This window comes from Erpetoichthys calabaricus, chromosome 1 (genome assembly GCF_900747795.2).
Source record: "Erpetoichthys calabaricus chromosome 1, fErpCal1.3, whole genome shotgun sequence".
Lineage (NCBI taxonomy): Eukaryota > Metazoa > Chordata > Cladistia > Polypteriformes > Polypteridae > Erpetoichthys > Erpetoichthys calabaricus.
This window is the reverse complement of record NC_041394.2, coordinates 275,787,467-275,805,249: the sequence shown is the minus strand read 5'-3', so window position 1 is coordinate 275,805,249 and position 17,783 is coordinate 275,787,467. Positions and strand designations below refer to the sequence as shown.

The 17,783-nt window shown below is 35.7% G+C and overlaps 1 protein-coding gene across 14 annotated transcripts in view; it reads right to left on the bottom strand.

Annotated features, from left to right (window-relative positions):
* The window catches only part of shank3a (SH3 and multiple ankyrin repeat domains 3a), a 1,882,192-nt gene that overhangs the window by 803,522 nt on the left and 1,060,887 nt on the right, over positions 1-17,783 (bottom strand). For all 14 annotated transcript variants that reach the window (XM_051931529.1, XM_051931540.1, XM_051931542.1 and 11 more), the window contains one exon: positions 2,083-2,149. In XM_051931529.1, coding sequence (XP_051787489.1) covers positions 2,083-2,149 — 67 coding nt within the window. The remainder of the gene's footprint in view (positions 1-2,082; positions 2,150-17,783) is intronic.

Below are 17,783 nucleotides of genomic sequence, written 5' to 3'. Positions count from 1 at the left end.
TTAAAATCTAACAAAAGTGACTGCTTGTGAAATGTATATAGTGGTTTTAATATTGCCAGAGCAAATAATGGTAAGATAAAAAGACCACTGCAACTTTTGAACTGAGTTATGACAGTATTTTTAAGTATATAGTATAATAAGAGAGTAACATAATTATATGGATTAAATTGCACACCTCAATAATTAATGGCCTTTGATCTCATTACTTTTATAATAGTCCATTTTTCCCGCTATTAAGATGTTAAAAGGAACTTACTGGCAAGTAAGGTCTGGTAGTCATCAAGATGATTTTCAAACATAATTTGTGGTTACATTCAGTGCATTAAAAATCTTATTGCTTTAAACCAGCCTCTAAGATGATCAGTGGTGTGCCCATTCCTTCAAAAATCCAATGAACAAGTATTGCCCATAACAATTATTGTTAAAAAACAGCACAAACCCTTTGGCATTTCGTGAAGAATATCAAACTGCAAAAATCAATTTTATATGCTGTCAGTGGAAGGAAGGCAAGCATTGCAAAGTCAACTCGCCACAGCAAATACCAGGCCACAGCACAAACCATGTGCATCAGTTTGACTAGCATGTTTACAATCAAATTGACAATTCAAATAAAACCGTTTTGTTCACCTGAATAATGCCCTTAACATTTAATTATTCATTGTGCAAATTCAGAAGCACAATTTGCTTACACATACATCTGCCTCCCATGCAGTCTCTCTTGCTTTCTTATTAGCAGACGCATTTCCTATATCATTATACACTTCTATAAATATGTGCGGTTTCCTCGCTGAACCACTGTTTAACATAAAAACATTTCATTCTAAGAAGCATTCTTTGGAGATGAAACTGGTTCTTTGACCTTTGGAAAAGTTTATCAATATGTAGAGAAAACAGAAATATTTAACATATCTAGCAGGAAGCCAACACCTGGGACCTCAAGTCTAATGCCGTGTGTACAATTCACAATAAAACAAACCATATGGACAAAACTGGAAATGTGCATACACAAAAAAAAATCAGATGCTAAAAACTGTGCATAAGCAAAGTTCCACACTCTTTCCCTTTATAAATCCTAATCAACATGAATTTTAACACACATGCATGGACCTACAGCCATACCTCGACTCCTCCCCAAATTTTGCATATTTGAATATGCAAATTAATATAAATAGCCCCTTCCTTTTAGTGTTTTATTAAAAGACAGTGGCAAAAGCATTTGGAAAAAAACAATTTCAGAGAATGCGAAGTGGAGGCAAGCAAAAATGTACTATTTGTTGGCTTAAGCAGTGGTATAAGCAACAAAAGGAAATTGACTTTTGGACTGATACAGCGTGGTGGAGACACTCGAATATTCAAGTTCAGGAAGTCACATAGCAACCGAAATGAAAACTTAAAACCACAGGTACTGCAGATGTTGCATTCTCATCTGTACTTTTTGACAGATTGTATTTATGCTCGGTTCTTGCAGCTGCTTAAATATAAAAAGTGTGCATTTAAGCATGGGGTTGAACTAAAGCAAGAAATATTTTGAGTTCTTGGGACTGACTGAGGTGCAACTACAAAGTGAGGCTTATTCAAGCAAGACTTATTCAAGTAAGTCTTGATTCAATATGCACGCTACTTGGCATAGTAGCACCTGGGGAATTATAAAAGTTCATCAGAAGTTTAAGATCACAATTTAATTTAGGGCAGAAATACTTTACAACATAATGCATTTGTTATGCATTTTGCAATAATATTACCAGGCAACTAATACTGTACATAGTACATTTAATCTAATTTTTTTGAATATCGTACCTATATTTTTAAAATGTGTTTTTTATAAACAAAAGAATGCTCCAGAGTTTGACTTTGAAAGCACGGTTAGCTATACACATAACAAATTAAGTAACAATATCCTAAATATTTAAAAGATTTTCATAAGATATTAAGAACTGGCTTTGATTTTCATTTACTAAAGGTAATGTCTTATTAGGATAAATGTTAAGATAAAAGTAACCAAAAAATATACAAACAAATAAATAACCATAAACAACTTTAAAGTGACAATGTAAATAAATAAATAAATAAATCTTCCCTTACCAACATCAGTTTCTTTATGGTTTTTTATAATTTCAGCCAGATCGAAATTCCCAGCAATTATAGCCACCTATTTAAACATAAAGAGATCATAAGAACACAGCTTAGAATGATTTTAACAACAGGACTGATTATTACTTAGTGTTTTATATTCACATTATCTTAAGACATAAATACATATTTTTGCCACCATCCCCTTCCTCTGACAATGCAACCTTCATGGAAGACTTTCAATTCAAAAGCAAATTTGCTAATGATTAAATTGCATTTTTATTATTCTTTGAAAGAATAATAGCTTTATTTTAATTATAAGACTAATGGAGCATTTAAAATACATTACCCTATAAGAAATAATGAATCTGTACAATGTCAAACATCAAAAATCGGAATCCTTTCACTTGTAGTTTTTTCAAGTTGTCTGTTATCAACATAAAGAACAAAACAATACATTACAAAAAGTGCTTAACAATATACTGTATATCCAGCCATCACTATGACAGCTGGAATCTGGACAAGTTAGAAATAATGCCTTTTAAACTGAGATTTTATTACTCTGCTTTTTGCAAATAGAGCATAAGCTTCATTTAAAAAAGTGATGTGAATAGAAGACCCCTTTTCACTGAAATCTGTATACAAGAAGTCTTTTTATAAGATAGATAACAAAACCGCTTTTAACACAGAATATTGTAAAACAGACCTGGAGGTAGCCACGATAATGAGTATACATGCAACCCAAAAATTAAGAAGGCTAAATGTCATTGTAGATGTCACTCAGCCCTAAATACAAGGTTCTTTAAAAGTGCTCTTTTGCTCTTAAGTAGGTCCTTTGCCTGGACTATTTCCCTGGATTTTCTCTTTCTCCCACACAGAAGATTCACATGAGCTCTTCATTCACCACAGTTAATGATTACTGATAAGCTAGCTGACTAAGAAAATTAGGGCCCTCATTGGAGCCTTCAATAACATAATAAAGGGTCTTTAAGGAAAACAATGGCTCAGAATATGATTTTTTTTTCCTCTGCTGCTTCATATAGCAGAAAATGAACCATTACTGGCCATAAAGCAAGGATAACAATAACAGTAAGGATTTATGTCACTGAAATGTGAAAGAACCTGCTATGGAGCTATTACTATGACATAATCTTAAACTGTGGCATTAGAAAAATTACTGAGAGATGGAACACAACCTCTGAAAAATCTTTTAAAATGTTTATAGCAAGTACACAATTTTTGCATACCCATTCAATAGCTTCATTCATGTCTCTATTTATGACAACATAACTTAACTTAATAGAAATATTTCCTTTTTTCAACTTTTACCTTTTATCATTCTAGTTCCATTTTTTTAATAACCAAACTTCAAAACTTTGTCAACAGTAGCATGAAGTTTAAATCACATTATTTATCTACTGTTAAAAACACTTCCAATAATTCTCTGCCATCCATAGAAACACAACATCTTCTCAAAGGTCACATAAAAGAAGTAGAAGTTGATTACCATGCCTTTATTATGTCTTGACTGGATTAACTCCACTTCAACTGCTTTATTGTTTTCGCTTAAGAAGGCTTAGCACTCAGATCCTGTTAGACTTCTGTTCCCAAGCACAAGAAGTCCTGCCCAGTGAGTTTTGATGCTACGTCCACTCCTAGCTTACATCGACTTTCTGTATTTTTTCATCACTTTCAAAGATAAGATTTCAAAGCTATTGGTGAAATTCTTCATACTGGTTACGTAGCTGGGTTAAACTGAGCCTACAGCAATGCATAGCAGTGGTATTAGCCATGGTCATCTGACAGGTATGGAACAGCCCACATCTAATTAATCTAAATTACTCAGTTAATTTCATTCAGTAGAATTAAGAAGAACAAGAATGTCCTTCATGTGACAATCCTATATACTTATGTAGGCTCACAGAGTGTGTTATGTAACTATTCAATAAAATCAAAAAGTTGGAATTTTGAAAATATAATGCTTACCAGAAAATTTATATAGTACTTTTATGTAAGATAACTTCCCAAACCTGCTAAATCCAGTTCAGTGTTGAACTACCCTGTATTAGTCATCCTATACAAATCTGTTTGAAATTTGAAAGCAGAGGGTTCTATATTGCTTAAGTGAACCTTTAAGAAAATATAAAAGTGACCTTTGCCACTGCAGACAGAGTAACTGAAGCCTTTCATGGCTTCATGTTTTGTTTTCGTTTCTTATCACTACACTGAGATCTGAATTTAGATCTCTGAAAGGATTGAATTTGCAGCACATCTATCATAAGTGAGTAATTATTCAAAACATTTAGATTTAAAATGAAGACTGAAATATTTTATATACTTTTCAAAACTGAGTATTGATGCTTTTGAAATCTCAAGATATGTCTCTTCCTGTCCTATTCAAATGTCAGGTTTTTATATTTCCTTTATTTAACTCTTTTTAGATTATTAGATTGTTCTTTGCTTTTGTTATTCTTTTTCTTTTTCAGCAAGGATGAAGTAAGGACAGCTATGAAGAGGATGAAGAATGGAAAGTCCATTGGGCTAGATGACATACCTGTGGAAGCATGGAGGTGTTTAGGAGAGATGGCAATGGAGTTTTTAACCAGATTGTTTAATGGAATCTTGGAAAATAAGAGGATGCCTGAGGAGTGGAGAAGAAGTGTGCTGGTAACGATTTTTAAGAATAAAGGGGATGTGCGGAGCTGTAGTAACTACAGGGGGATAAAATTGATGAGCCACAGCATAACGTTATGGGAAACAGTAGAGTAGTGGAATCTAGGTTAAGAAGGGAGGTGATGATTAGTGAGTAGCAATATGGTTTCATGCCAAGAAAGAGCACAACAGATGCAATGTTTGCTCTGAGGGTGTTGATGGAGAAGTATAGAAAAGGCCAGAAGGAGTTGCATTGTGTCTTTGTGGACCTGGAGAAAGCATATGACAGGGTGCCTCAAGAGGAGTTGTGGTATTGCATGAGGAAGTCAGGAGTGGCAGAGAAGTGCGTAAGAGTTGTACAGGATATGTAAGAGGGAAGTGTGACATTGTGATCTGTAGCGAGAGTAGCTAGCAGGTTGAGGAGACCCTGGAGAGGTGGAGATATGCTCTAGAGAGGAGAGGAATGAAGGTCAGTAGGGACAAGACAGAATACATATGTGTGAATGAGAGGGAGGTCAGTGGAATGGTGAGGATGCAGGGAGTAGAGTTGGTGAAGGTGAATGAGTTTAAATACTTGGGATCAACAGTATAGAGTAACGGGGATTGTGGAAGAGAGGTGAAAAAGAGAGTACAGGCAGGGTGGAATGGGTGGAGAAGAGTGTCAAGAGTAATTTGTAACAGACGTTTATCAGCTAGAGTGAAAGGGAAGATCTACAGGACGGTGGTGAGACCAGCTTTGTTATATGGGTTGGAGACAGTGGCACTGACCAGAAAGCAGGAGACTGAGCTGGAGGTGGCAGAGTTAAAGATGCTAAGAATTGCATTGGGTATGACAAGGATGGACAGGATTACAAATGAGTACATTAGAGGGTCAGCTCAGGTTGGACGGTTGGGAGACAAAGTCAGAGAGGCGAGATTGCGTTGGTTTGGACATGTGCAGAGGAGAGATGCTGGGTACACTGGGAAAAGGATGTTAAATATAGAGCTGCCAGGCAAGGGGAACAGTGGAAGGCCTAATAGAAGGTTTATGAATGTGGTTAGAGGGGACATGCAGGTGATGGGTGTGACAGAGCAAGATGTAGAGGACAGGAAGATATAGAACAAGATAATCTGCTGTGGCAACCCCTAACGGAAGCAGCAGAAAGAAGAAGGTTATTCTTTGCTTTCCAAAATGCTTAATGTGGTTGGTTTCTGTCTTGCGTTCAGTACTGCTGGCATAAGCACCATTGCACACAAGCCTTAGCTGGTTAGATAATGAATAGCTGGATTGGGCACTTATTTAGAAATTGGTATTTTTCTTTAGAACATTTAAACATGCATGGAAACTCTCATTATGAAAAATGTGTGTGGCAATTTTAGTTTTTTCTCAGCTGCTCCAGGATTATTGCCTGATGTCTTGCCCATGTTGGAAATCATTATGATAAAAAGAGTAGTATATTTAAAAGATGTTGCAATTGTATTAGGCTCATCTATGCCATTATAAATTTGTAATGTTGATACTGCCATGTGTACAGATTATAACAAAATGTTTACTGGCATATGCAACCTGATGCCATTCTCCTGCACCATGATTAATGCATATAATCACATTACATAAACAAAATCCCAAATTGAAATCGCTATTAAAGTGCAGTTTAGTCATATGTGTTGGTATAATCCTTAAAAGCATAATATAATATAACAATATATTACCAACTGTTTACCAGGTTTGAATTGTAGCCCCAGTCACTGCAAGGATAAAGTTTGTAAATTCTGTCTGTCTCTACATGGGTTTTCTTCCAAGTATCCCAAAGATCAATGGGTCAGATTAATAGGCGACACATAATTTCCATGGTATAAGTAAGTTTGTGGATGGACATTAGTCTGGTGAACAATCAAACAGTTTGTTCATTCTTTGTGTCCAATACTGCTGGACTAGATTAATTGGGTTCAGTAATTAGATGCATGGATGAAACATCAGCCTGCTATTTATAGTCTGTCATACAGGTTGTGCTTTTACTGGTAGCAGTAGTTACTAGTTAAACAATATTTTACAGGCATCAATGGAAGCAGGAACACAGAAAATAGAATGTACCCTTTTATTAACTTCATTTAAGATGTCAGGTTGGTTATTATAATTACTATAATCTGTAAAAAAATTTTGTTCTCACTCTAGATGGTAAATTATCTTTTTACAGATCACTTTTTTCCAGCTTCCTAAATACTTAACTGTTTACTGACTTATACAGATCAGACTGGATTTGTGAGAAGAAGCACATAGTTATTTGCTGACGAATACACTGCACAACTGTTTTTTTTGGAAAGTCTTGCTTACTGAAAAGTTTTTGCTGATTGTGGCAGGTACCTACTGGGTTTGCACAAATATAGTTTTGATTTTATTACATCACGTAGGAACTCTGAGAAATAGACACTTACTGTATATGTTTACTGACAATAATGTATTTAGTCACGTTTATGTTTTGCATAAGCTATTAAATTCAACAGAATTAAAAGTGTTTTTGCGCCTGATTTTCCTTTGTATTCAGTGCCTGGTGCATCACGTTGCAGTGTCCAACAGTAGTCAGCAAGCATTGACAGATTCCAGTTGCCCTGGTTTCGTTTGACCTAAATCAGTGACTCACCTTCCCATCTGAAATCACATTCACCAGCATGCACCCAGATTTGGTCCTCTGGTCTAACTCCTGCCATTGGGTCTTCATCATTGAGCTGATGGGGGGTCCCATGGGGGGATGCCATCAATGAGGCATACAAAAAAAAGCTGTGGTATGCCAATCTCACAGCTGAGGCAGAGAAGCAAGACTGGAAGGAGAAGGTGCACCCAGGGGGTGATGGGTTGCATGGGCTTTGTAGCCATTTCCCTTACAAATGTGCTGAAGAAATGGACATCAGAGGGTAGACCCAGCGGAAGGCTATTAAGGAAGTCAACATTGTCTGGAAAAGAAGCAGGCATTGGTTGTGGCTGAAGCAAAAGGAGAACCATGCGACACACATCCCAGGACTGGTCAGCCTGCAGTGCGACTGCCTCGGCTGAGGGTGTCTTGTGGTAACAGGCCAACAGACCCTATGAGGCTGAGACACATAACTAATGATGTGTCGTACTGTTGGAAGCAACACTAAGTAATCATCATCATCAATGTTATCCCGACAAAGAAGACATATCCAACCCTACTCAAGACAAGTTCTGTGCTGAATTGTCAGGGATTGAAACACCTAGTCCCATTGAATAAACTATATGTTATTAGTTAATGGATTTCCGTTATAGGTTTTTAATTGTAAAATTTATTTGAGTTGTCAGTTTGGGTTTGATTTTGAGATTTGTATCTTTGCCTTACGTATAATGGCTTTTTCCTGTGCAATGATTGTTTTTCCTTTATTATAAATAATATATATAGTGGAATTATATACTTTGATAAATTTGCTCCATTGTATTCAATCATGCCCTAGCATGATTTTCAGGCTGCTCTGTAATATAAGCCCTACCTCAAAAATAAGCCCTATTCAAGATCATCAGCTGAAAACTAAGGCGTCCAAGGCCAGGTATATATTTCACGCGATGTGACGCATGTGCCCGAAACATCCATTAAATTCCAAGGACACCTTGCCACAATATCTCTGAAAAGGATGTTTAATGATTACATCCATCAATCCAGGGATGCGCCCAGTCCAGCAGCATCAGCGCAAAACAGAAACAAAATCTCTGGACGGGGCATCACCTCATTGCAAGGTGAACACAAGCACACACATACACTAATGTCATTGTAGCTTCACCAAATCCCCAAACCTGCATGTCTTTGGATGGAAAACTGAGCACACTGTGCAAACCCACCAGGAAAATGTGCATACTCCAAGCAGAGATCACAAGGGACATGACTCCCTGCAAGACAGCAGCGCTACCACTCTGCCACTGTGCCACCCCATATGTGCAACTATTAACAGTATTCATTATTTAAACAAAGTTAACGATTTATCTGTAATTGTAACATACATAGTTTAATGCATTTCATCATGAAAGTGATATCAAGTATAAATCTAAGAATTCTAAATGTGCAGAGAGCTGGAATATTATAAATTTAATGTGTTCTGTGTGGTGATCTATTGCCGCTTGCCGCTGCTGTCAGCTCAGGAGGAAGCCCCAGAAGTGCGTGGCGATTAAGAACTGGGTCGGTTTTAAGATGACGTTTACAACAGTCTACTTTAATGACAAAGTAAAGTACGGGATTAAAGTGGACAATTCGAGTTTAAAGCCGATATTTCCACTTTAATCACAAAATAGACATTTTCATTATGTCTTTTTTTTTTCTCTATGGCTCAAATACGCCGCCGTACATTCTGATGGTACTGAAAGATACAAAAAAAAAAGAAAAGACGCCATAGAAGATGGTATGTGAGACTATTAAAATATAATGTGTCATTACTTTGGGGAATATGTGATGCCTGAATATAAAGGCAATATGAATACATTTGTATGTTGGCATCAAACTATTCATCAAACATCGAAGCACGCACATTGATCCTGGAGGATCCTAAAAGCGTTTGGAGTAGCGAGAAATTCAGGCTGGAATTCAGGGTTTGAATGTGGAGAGTTATTACGATATTCCAGAAGAAGATGGCATGACATTATTTGGATAAATGTATATTGTTGTACATGAATAAATATAAGATATCCCCTGAAAATAAACCCTAGTACATCTTTTGGAACAAAAATTAATATAAGACCCGGTCTTATTTTTGGGGAAACATGGTAGTATATTGGTTAGGTTTCTGCTTATTCTATTTTGTGGCATGCAAAAGAGTAACCAAACAGTGTTTTCTGAACAATTGCCATGTGACAGCTATTCATACTTCAGACAATGCTTCTGCTCCTTCTACATGTCTACTTGCCTTTTAGGCTAAGCGTCATGGCATAGGAGAACACAGTAAACATGCAAATAAACCTTTTTAAATGCAGCCTCCATCAAAATCAATCATTGCTTTATGGTAGTAAGTTTAGGAACAGTCAAATGCAATTCAGTTATTATTAGCAGTAAATTTGTTAATTAATGTGACATTCCATTAAGACTGACAATCAAGCTATATTTAATACTAGCTTGCCCAGTCCACCATTTAGTCTAAGATTGAAATCGAAGTGCATAAGAAACAGCTAACTGAAATTAATTCAACAGAGAAGACTACCTACTCAAGGCTGCCATTCTCAACATAAGGTGTTTGTTGCATGTACTAGTAAATACCAACAGATACCATTTATAACTAACATTATAATCTAATGAAGACAGTTTTAAATAAAAAAAATAGGAAATAAAAAAGACAAAGAAGTATTAATCCCATTGAAGCCCATTGACTGTCAGACAAAGAGCCAAAGAGAAGTAACTGATGGTATGAGTGCAGTGCTGTCAGACGCAGGTCCTAGGAGGCCAGCGTGCCCTCTGTATAGCAGTTGTTATTGCTATTATCACTCTTTGTTCTTACTCTCAGTTTGTTACATTAATAAGTGCAGGTCACCAGAGTATTTAATGGACTCCAATGAGATTAGACTACCATTTTTTTTTATTTCCTGTAATTTTTTCTATATAAATATTTATTTTTTAACTTATAGTGCCAGTCTGTGATATTGTGGTGTTGTTGAATTATGCAGTATTTGATACAGAATTCTCAACACCTGTGTGCCATCTGTTGGAATGAAAAATACAATGCAGTTTATTGCTAAATGCATTAAACAATACAAACTGCTGAATACATAAAAAGAGTGTAACTGCTGGACAGACAGAAATTGGTATATATTATGTAAACATATAAAATAGCATAGCTCGACATCAAAAGTGCATATATAGGTAATCATTTGTTGAAAACCATTGATTCCAAAGATGGAATTAGCAAACTCAAAACTGAAACTTTAATTCTGACATAACATTTGTTTTGAGTTTCAAAGCTAACAACAAATACAGAGTGAGGAAATGGACAAATGTGCTCAGTTTCATTTATTAGAAGCCTTACTGAATTGGGATGACCTCAACATTTACACTTTACCAGGAAAAGTTCTCACAGTGCTACATAAACAAAGCTCATAATGTCAAATCCCTGTTTCCTAGTTTGTACAAGTTCCAGCAAGTAGAAGGATTGTCTATTATCTTACAGCAAAAGTAAGTGCATACCAAGCATGTAAAATACTAAAAGGAGAAGTGCAAAAGACCTTCCAGTGTTATTTAATACTGTAAAAATTGGGGTAAACACCTTGCAAGAAGCTATGCAAAAGAAATAAAGTTGAGTCATCTAATCACAGATAGTTATATGGATGCAATATAGTGCCCAGTACTGTAGCTTCACAGATCGAACTTCTTGGGCTCACATCCCATGCCTGTTTGGTATTTGAATGTAACTTGCATACTTTTTCTGTATGGGTGAGTGTTTTCCTCCACCACTATCAAATACATAAGGATAAAGCTGTTTAGCAGCTTCAAATATGCCCTATCTTTATACATTCAACTTTCTATCTGCTATTAGATTAGGAGTTCTGACTTCAATTTTTTGCCTTTCACTAAAGTTTGCATATTCTTCCATGACTACATGTTTTTGATTTTTTCCCCCCTGGGTATGCCCGCTACTCAATATTCCCAAAACATACCATTAGGACAATTAACAACTCTTAAGTGGCTGATAATTGGCTCAGAGTGAGCACTGCCAGTAAAGTGATCTGGGGTTAAACACCTTGCAACTGAATAAGTGTGGTAACAAATATGCAAAATGATTCTGATATTGTCTTGGCCCAGTTCAATTAAATATATTATTAACATTCTAATTTAGAAACAATCATAAATTTCCATTTTCATTCTCATTTGTCACTGCCACTTTTCTTACACAACAATGATGCATCTGAAATACAAGTTACAATTCAAGTGAAAAGGTTACCAGGCACTAGCACAACTAGACCTCATTGCCGGAGATGTTTAAACAGCCAAGTGCAACAATTCTTGAATGATTTTCAAAAACAATTTTAAGATAATGTATTTTCTTGTTGTGACCTCTTGTTACTAGACAGTTTTATATGGATTGGCATAACTGACAGTGACTACAGAAGAGCAGGGCTGGGAGATAGACAGAAATAGGCTGAGAACAGGATGGATCTAATAACAGGATGACAGAAGAACAAGTGTCAAAAATAAAACCTTATCCAAAAATCAAAATCAGGTAACAAACATGCAAGGACTCCCAAATTAAGTATCTGTAGCAAACACCTCAATTTAAATAGCATCTCCTTGATCATATCATCTAGCACAACTTATGATATCTGCTCCCAGCAACCTGTCATTGCATAGCATTACAGGAGAGTGTTAAATAATAAATAGATACATCTCAATAATACTAAAAAGTGACATGAAATATGGAAATAAAGATCTTCATAATATATACAGTATAATGCAAACATTAGAACAAAAACGTTTTTAAAAGCAAAGAAAATTAAACAAAATCTGTTCCCAATTCATGACACAGTTGATTTGTGTACACAGGGACCTTTGTGGCATAGAAATTATTTTTTTTTTTGCCAGTGTAGGGTTTCTTCTATTTTACACAAAACAGTTTTAGTGTATGGTTCACATAATCCAACACCAGTAAGGCAGAGGTTGCTCTGTGAGCAAATTTTTTCAAAGATGTAGAAATGGTAAGGAAAAGGCAAGGTTAGAACATTGACAGGTGAGAAAATATTTAGAGGGAGGTCAAAATATCAATATTGTAGTTGGATCTGATTCACAATAAAGGGATAAAAAAGCATTGTATGAATATGCCATACAACTTTCAGACGAAGCAATTTAACTGTAATGAGTTCACAAACCCATTAAATTGTGCCTCCTCTTAAGTGTGTCATATGAAAAAAGAATTTTTTGACAACAGAGCATAAGAAAATAACAGTATGTGACACACACACTCTTAATTAATTTTCAACATATGCTTTGCTAAAATGTATGCTTTAAAAGCTTAGCGTATTGAACTGCATATATTTAAAATGTTTTCTTTTGTTAAAGGCTTGGTAGATGGGGTTTTACTATTTCTTTAATGTGTGTATAATTATAATGACCATTTGTGTACATTCATGTAATATCACTCAGGATTGAAAAGTCAGCAGTTAATTGGCTAGATCATTTCTCATAAATGTTTGCAATTTAGCCAGCATAACATTTTCTTATAATAAAGTGTTTTGCTTTTATTGGAAACATGGCACTTCAGTGAGAAAAGAGCTGTAATAGCCTAAAATATAATTAAAATATAATTAGACTTTTACCTGTGGCTAATAAATTAGCCAGCTATTTGACATGATTATTACAAATGCTAACATTCTTTCATCCGTGTACTGTATAATATAAAGCACTTTAATGTTGTCTCATGCTGTAATTTTACAGTGTATTAACGGCCAAGGATAACTTCTTAAAAACACACTAATTGAATTTTATTTACTTTTGTCATAATTTTAATATTAAAATACAATGTAATACATTACAATTGTAAGTACTGATCAAAAGTGAGGTTTAGAAGAAATGTGATTAATTATTTTTAAATAAGTATGAGACTAATTCCACAGTATATGGTTCTAATGTCTGAATATGAACAGGTGAATAGGTGCCATAGGCAGTTGCCAAGGGGTGCAAATTTTTTTTTGGGGTGCGGCGGATTTTTCAAATCTAATAGATCTAGCCATTGACATCGCGACGAAGGTGGCTTCAGGTGTTTTTTGGTGCCCCACCCCTGATTTTCCTGGCCGTACCACATTCCCAACTCGCTCTTCAGTTTGCAATACAGTGTAATCTGTAAAACAAGAGATTCTGTGGTTTTGCCTATAGCAGCAAAAAGCTACAGCTGACACTGTATGTGAGGCTTGACAGACTACAGTGAGATAACAGAATCTTGTTATGCGAACTGACTATGCATTCTGCTAAACCGATGTTGTCCCTGCAATTGTAAACAACAATTAAATATCACTTAAGTATAGTTTTTTTTTTAAACTGATAAAATTTGTTAATATTAACCTATGAATGTTTTATTAAACAGAAAACTAAATCCTAAATTGCTTTTAGAAGTAATGTTTCAAATATGCACAGAAAAACAATAGATATCCAAATATAAAATACATTTGTATTTGGATAAGCACACATTAAGAAATGTCGTTATTTTCTACCCCACTTAATCCAGACCATGGTGGTGGAGCCTATCCAAGCTAGCACAGAGCACAAGGCCTGGAACAAACCCTAGACAGGGTGCCAGTACATTTAAAGGCAAACACACACATACCCATATACCAAGGCCAATTTAGCATTGCCAATTCACCTAGCATGCATGTCTTTGGAGGGTGGGAGGAAACTGGAGAACTCAGAGAAAACCCACACAGACACAAGGAGAACATGAAAACTCCACACAGGAAGGATCTGGGACACAAATCCTGGCCTCCTTACTGTGTCCCACTGAATCAAATTGATGGTCATAGGGTGCCAATGCCTGTTCAGAAATACATGTGATTTTTGCAATATTTGCACAAAGCTTTATCTTGTATTTATGCACAAATATTTTAGCATATAAGCATATACTAGGAAAATCATATTACTGACAGTTTATAAGAATTGTTCTTTTTTTTAATTTTGATACAAGGCCCATTTAAAATGTGAACATTCATAGGCAAACTGCAAAACAAGACAGACCAAAAGGTCAAGCACAAATTATTCTAAGAACTTTTGCTACTAGAATGTTTTTGTCACAAAGGAAAGCAGGGAGAATGGAGATTATGGGTATTCTATTGTTTTATGAACAAATTTCTGTAGGTGACATTTTAAAAAGATGACAGAAGAGCAGCTAACACACCCTGCTTTCTAGGTGTCTTTTTTTTGAAGAGTAAACATGCAGAAGAAATTTTAGAAATAAGGTAAAGGTCAGACATAAGATTATTTTATGTAACCACAAACTTACAAGAATGTTCCAGATAAAATGAAAGAAGCAGAGGCAATAAACAACATTTAGAGTCATTATATCATGAACTAGCACCATTAAACACAATTTGAATAAGATAATAAAAAAACTGCCACCACATCTTGCTGTCCACCTTCTGTCTTTGTCATAATGGTATAATAAATAAGTGCTTTGTTTTAGAATTCATGGAGCCATCCAGCTTTGAAATTTTTCCCCAAACTAAGTAATCTAGACACTGTTAAAAGAGATAAAACCAGTTTTTTCTAATAAAATAAAAGTTCCTTTCTCCTACTGTTGGCCCCATTATCTCTCATGCCCTTTAGACGTGAAGAACTGTTGAAACATTGATGGGTCCTCTGCCAAGATGGCACCTTCAAACTCCTCTATTTTGTAATTCCACCCTAAATATTGGGGGCCATCCAATTTCCTCCTCCCCTTGGTGTCGGTCTGGTATATCTGTGCTAGGAGATATATTTAATGAGTCCGTGCTGGAAACATCCCTTTCACTTCCTACTTTTTCTATTTGCAGTTGGGGTATGTGCTCAGGACATGCAGAATTCCCCACTCTTCCACTCTTCCAATGCATCCCCTGTACTCATTTGCTTTATCCATATCTCAAATTTCCAAACTAGTATCTGGTTTCTATTCCCTGCTCTGTAAAGCTTCCCTCAAAACTCTCCAAATCTTGTCTAAATAGCTAAGAGACCTTATTCCATCCTCTGCATTGTGCAGTCAAAATATCAAAAATTGCTCTAATAATCCTAATCACCAGCACACACAATTTACATTTTTTCATAGACTGTATCCTACTTGCTGGAGACGTTTCTAATGGAAATATAATTAGACCCTCAGTCACCTTTGTCCTCTTAAATTCCCTAGCACTTTTCTCCACCTGTTGTGGGAATGCCCTCCAGCTGCAGCCCCCTGGCACTAGGTAGCTGAATCCCTTTCTACGATTCTTTCTTTCTCCATTCCTTTGTCCCCTCAAGTTCTTCTCTGCCTAGACTTTTCTTCTCTTTCCCCACTTTCTCTCTATTTCTTTTAATGAATGCAACCATTACAGCTAAATTGCTTCTAGTCTCTCACTGGAAATCTCCCTCCTTTGTCTCTTCTGCAGCTTTCAAGTCTTCAATTTAAAATTCCATCCTGCTAGAACTCTCTGCATCCCAGATCACCAACTCTTCTGGCTCTATTATCCACAACTGGCTTCATGCTGTTCAGCTAAAAAATCTGGTAGGGAGTTGCTCCATGATTCAGTTTTTTCTGTCAATCTTTCCTCGTTTTTTGTTTTCTTACTTTACCTTGCATTCCTACATGGAGTGTGTGCCAGTTTACTTGTCAACTTTTTCTTTCCCTCGTTGTGTGTTCCTGTTAAAATAGCGCATTCCTTTGGGGTGGTGTTTTGATCTTATATAGCCCAAAAATCTGTTAATTTTGTTCATTTTCTTTTGTTGTATTCCTTTTTCATTTTATCAATAAAAATTAGATCACCAATAAAGGAGAGATAAAGCCTTAGCAACCGATAAGAGTCCTACCTATATTCCCATTGGACTAGAATACGTCCTGATAATGTGTTGTCCTCATGTGACATAAAAGCTGCTTGTTTAAGTTGAATCAACATGAAAATTTAAGGTTTGTGCTATTTTATTTTAATGTCTGAGTGCTTTGGCCTTCACCATTTGTTTTTATGTTGGTGGGACAGTAGATATGTGTGTAATTTTGTTTGGAGTGGCAATAAAAATATGTTTGTTTTAGGAAATTAAGCAAGTATTTAAAGTCAATCTGATTGCTAATATTCTGTAATGTTTAGGTATTTGTAATTCTGTTAACTATTCTGAGGTGTCTTTGTATGTAAAGTATTCTGGCAAGGCTGAAAAATAAAATAACCCATTTTCATGTACCCTATGTTCCTATCAATATACAGATTTATGGTTTTATATTGGAAATAATAGTTAACCAAATCCGTACATGGTTAGGATGTAGAAGAAAACTATTCGAAATTGTGAAAAACATGCAAAGGAAATAACGTGGAAACTTCACCAAAACAAACCAATTCTGGATTCAACCCCAGGAAACTGCATCTATGAGGCATGCCTTCTAACCACTGTCCCACCATGCCACCCAGGTGTCAAGGAGTGTTAATAAAATGGGTGTTTTATATAATGAAGTTATTTTCATTTATTAGGCAAATATTGAGTAGTTTAGTTTACATACATATAATAGCATTTTATGTTCACAGAGTAAATGAAACCAGTACCAAAGAAAATATTTTGCTATCAAGCATGTTTTAATTGTGATGCCTTTTTGAATAAGACTGCTATCTAGTGACTCCTGGGATAACGCTTTCATTTGTAATATAGGATGCCTCTAATATATGAAGTGTACCTTTGCTAACTTTTATTCCCTTATGGTGTACTCTGTGGGATATATTGTGTTTTTCTCAAACCATTTTGTCGTTTTATCATTTGAAGTCAAAACATCCAAAATGAAGGGGTTGCTAAGTACTATAAAATTACTGCTTTTAAAGAAACATTCTCAAAAATCCACAATCAGGTCTAATATATTCTAGGCATTGAAAAAGACACAAGTAAAGCCATTCAAAACAATTTCAAGGAAGCATGTTAGCTACTAGCACATCTATTTAACTTTTAGCGGTTTGATGGATGAGGCTGCCATCAATGCCAAAAACTTCACAGCTGTTCCAACAAGAACAAAGCTTTGAGTGTTTACACCAAGCACCAGTGAAAAAGTGACATCAGGTTCAACCACCAAGAATGCGAGTTGTACTAGGATTAACATGAGTTACAACTGCACTAGGTTAAAAAAAAATGTTTGTTGGAAGTAACAACAGCAGTACCATTGGTAACTCTGACCCCTTTCATTAAAATCACCACCTAATTTAACCTGGACTGAGCTATTCCTAATGCATTGACAGTCACAGTAATGTGGGTTTACCAGCATCTAGCTTCATTCCTTCCATGGCCGTCAGTCCAGTAAACTGTGGCAATGGTGTTACAGGAAATGGTACTAACAATGGGGAAAAGTTCTTGTTGATAATTTCTTTGGGGTTTAGGTACTTATTTCTCAGTGGATTCAGCTCAAAGCTATGATATATT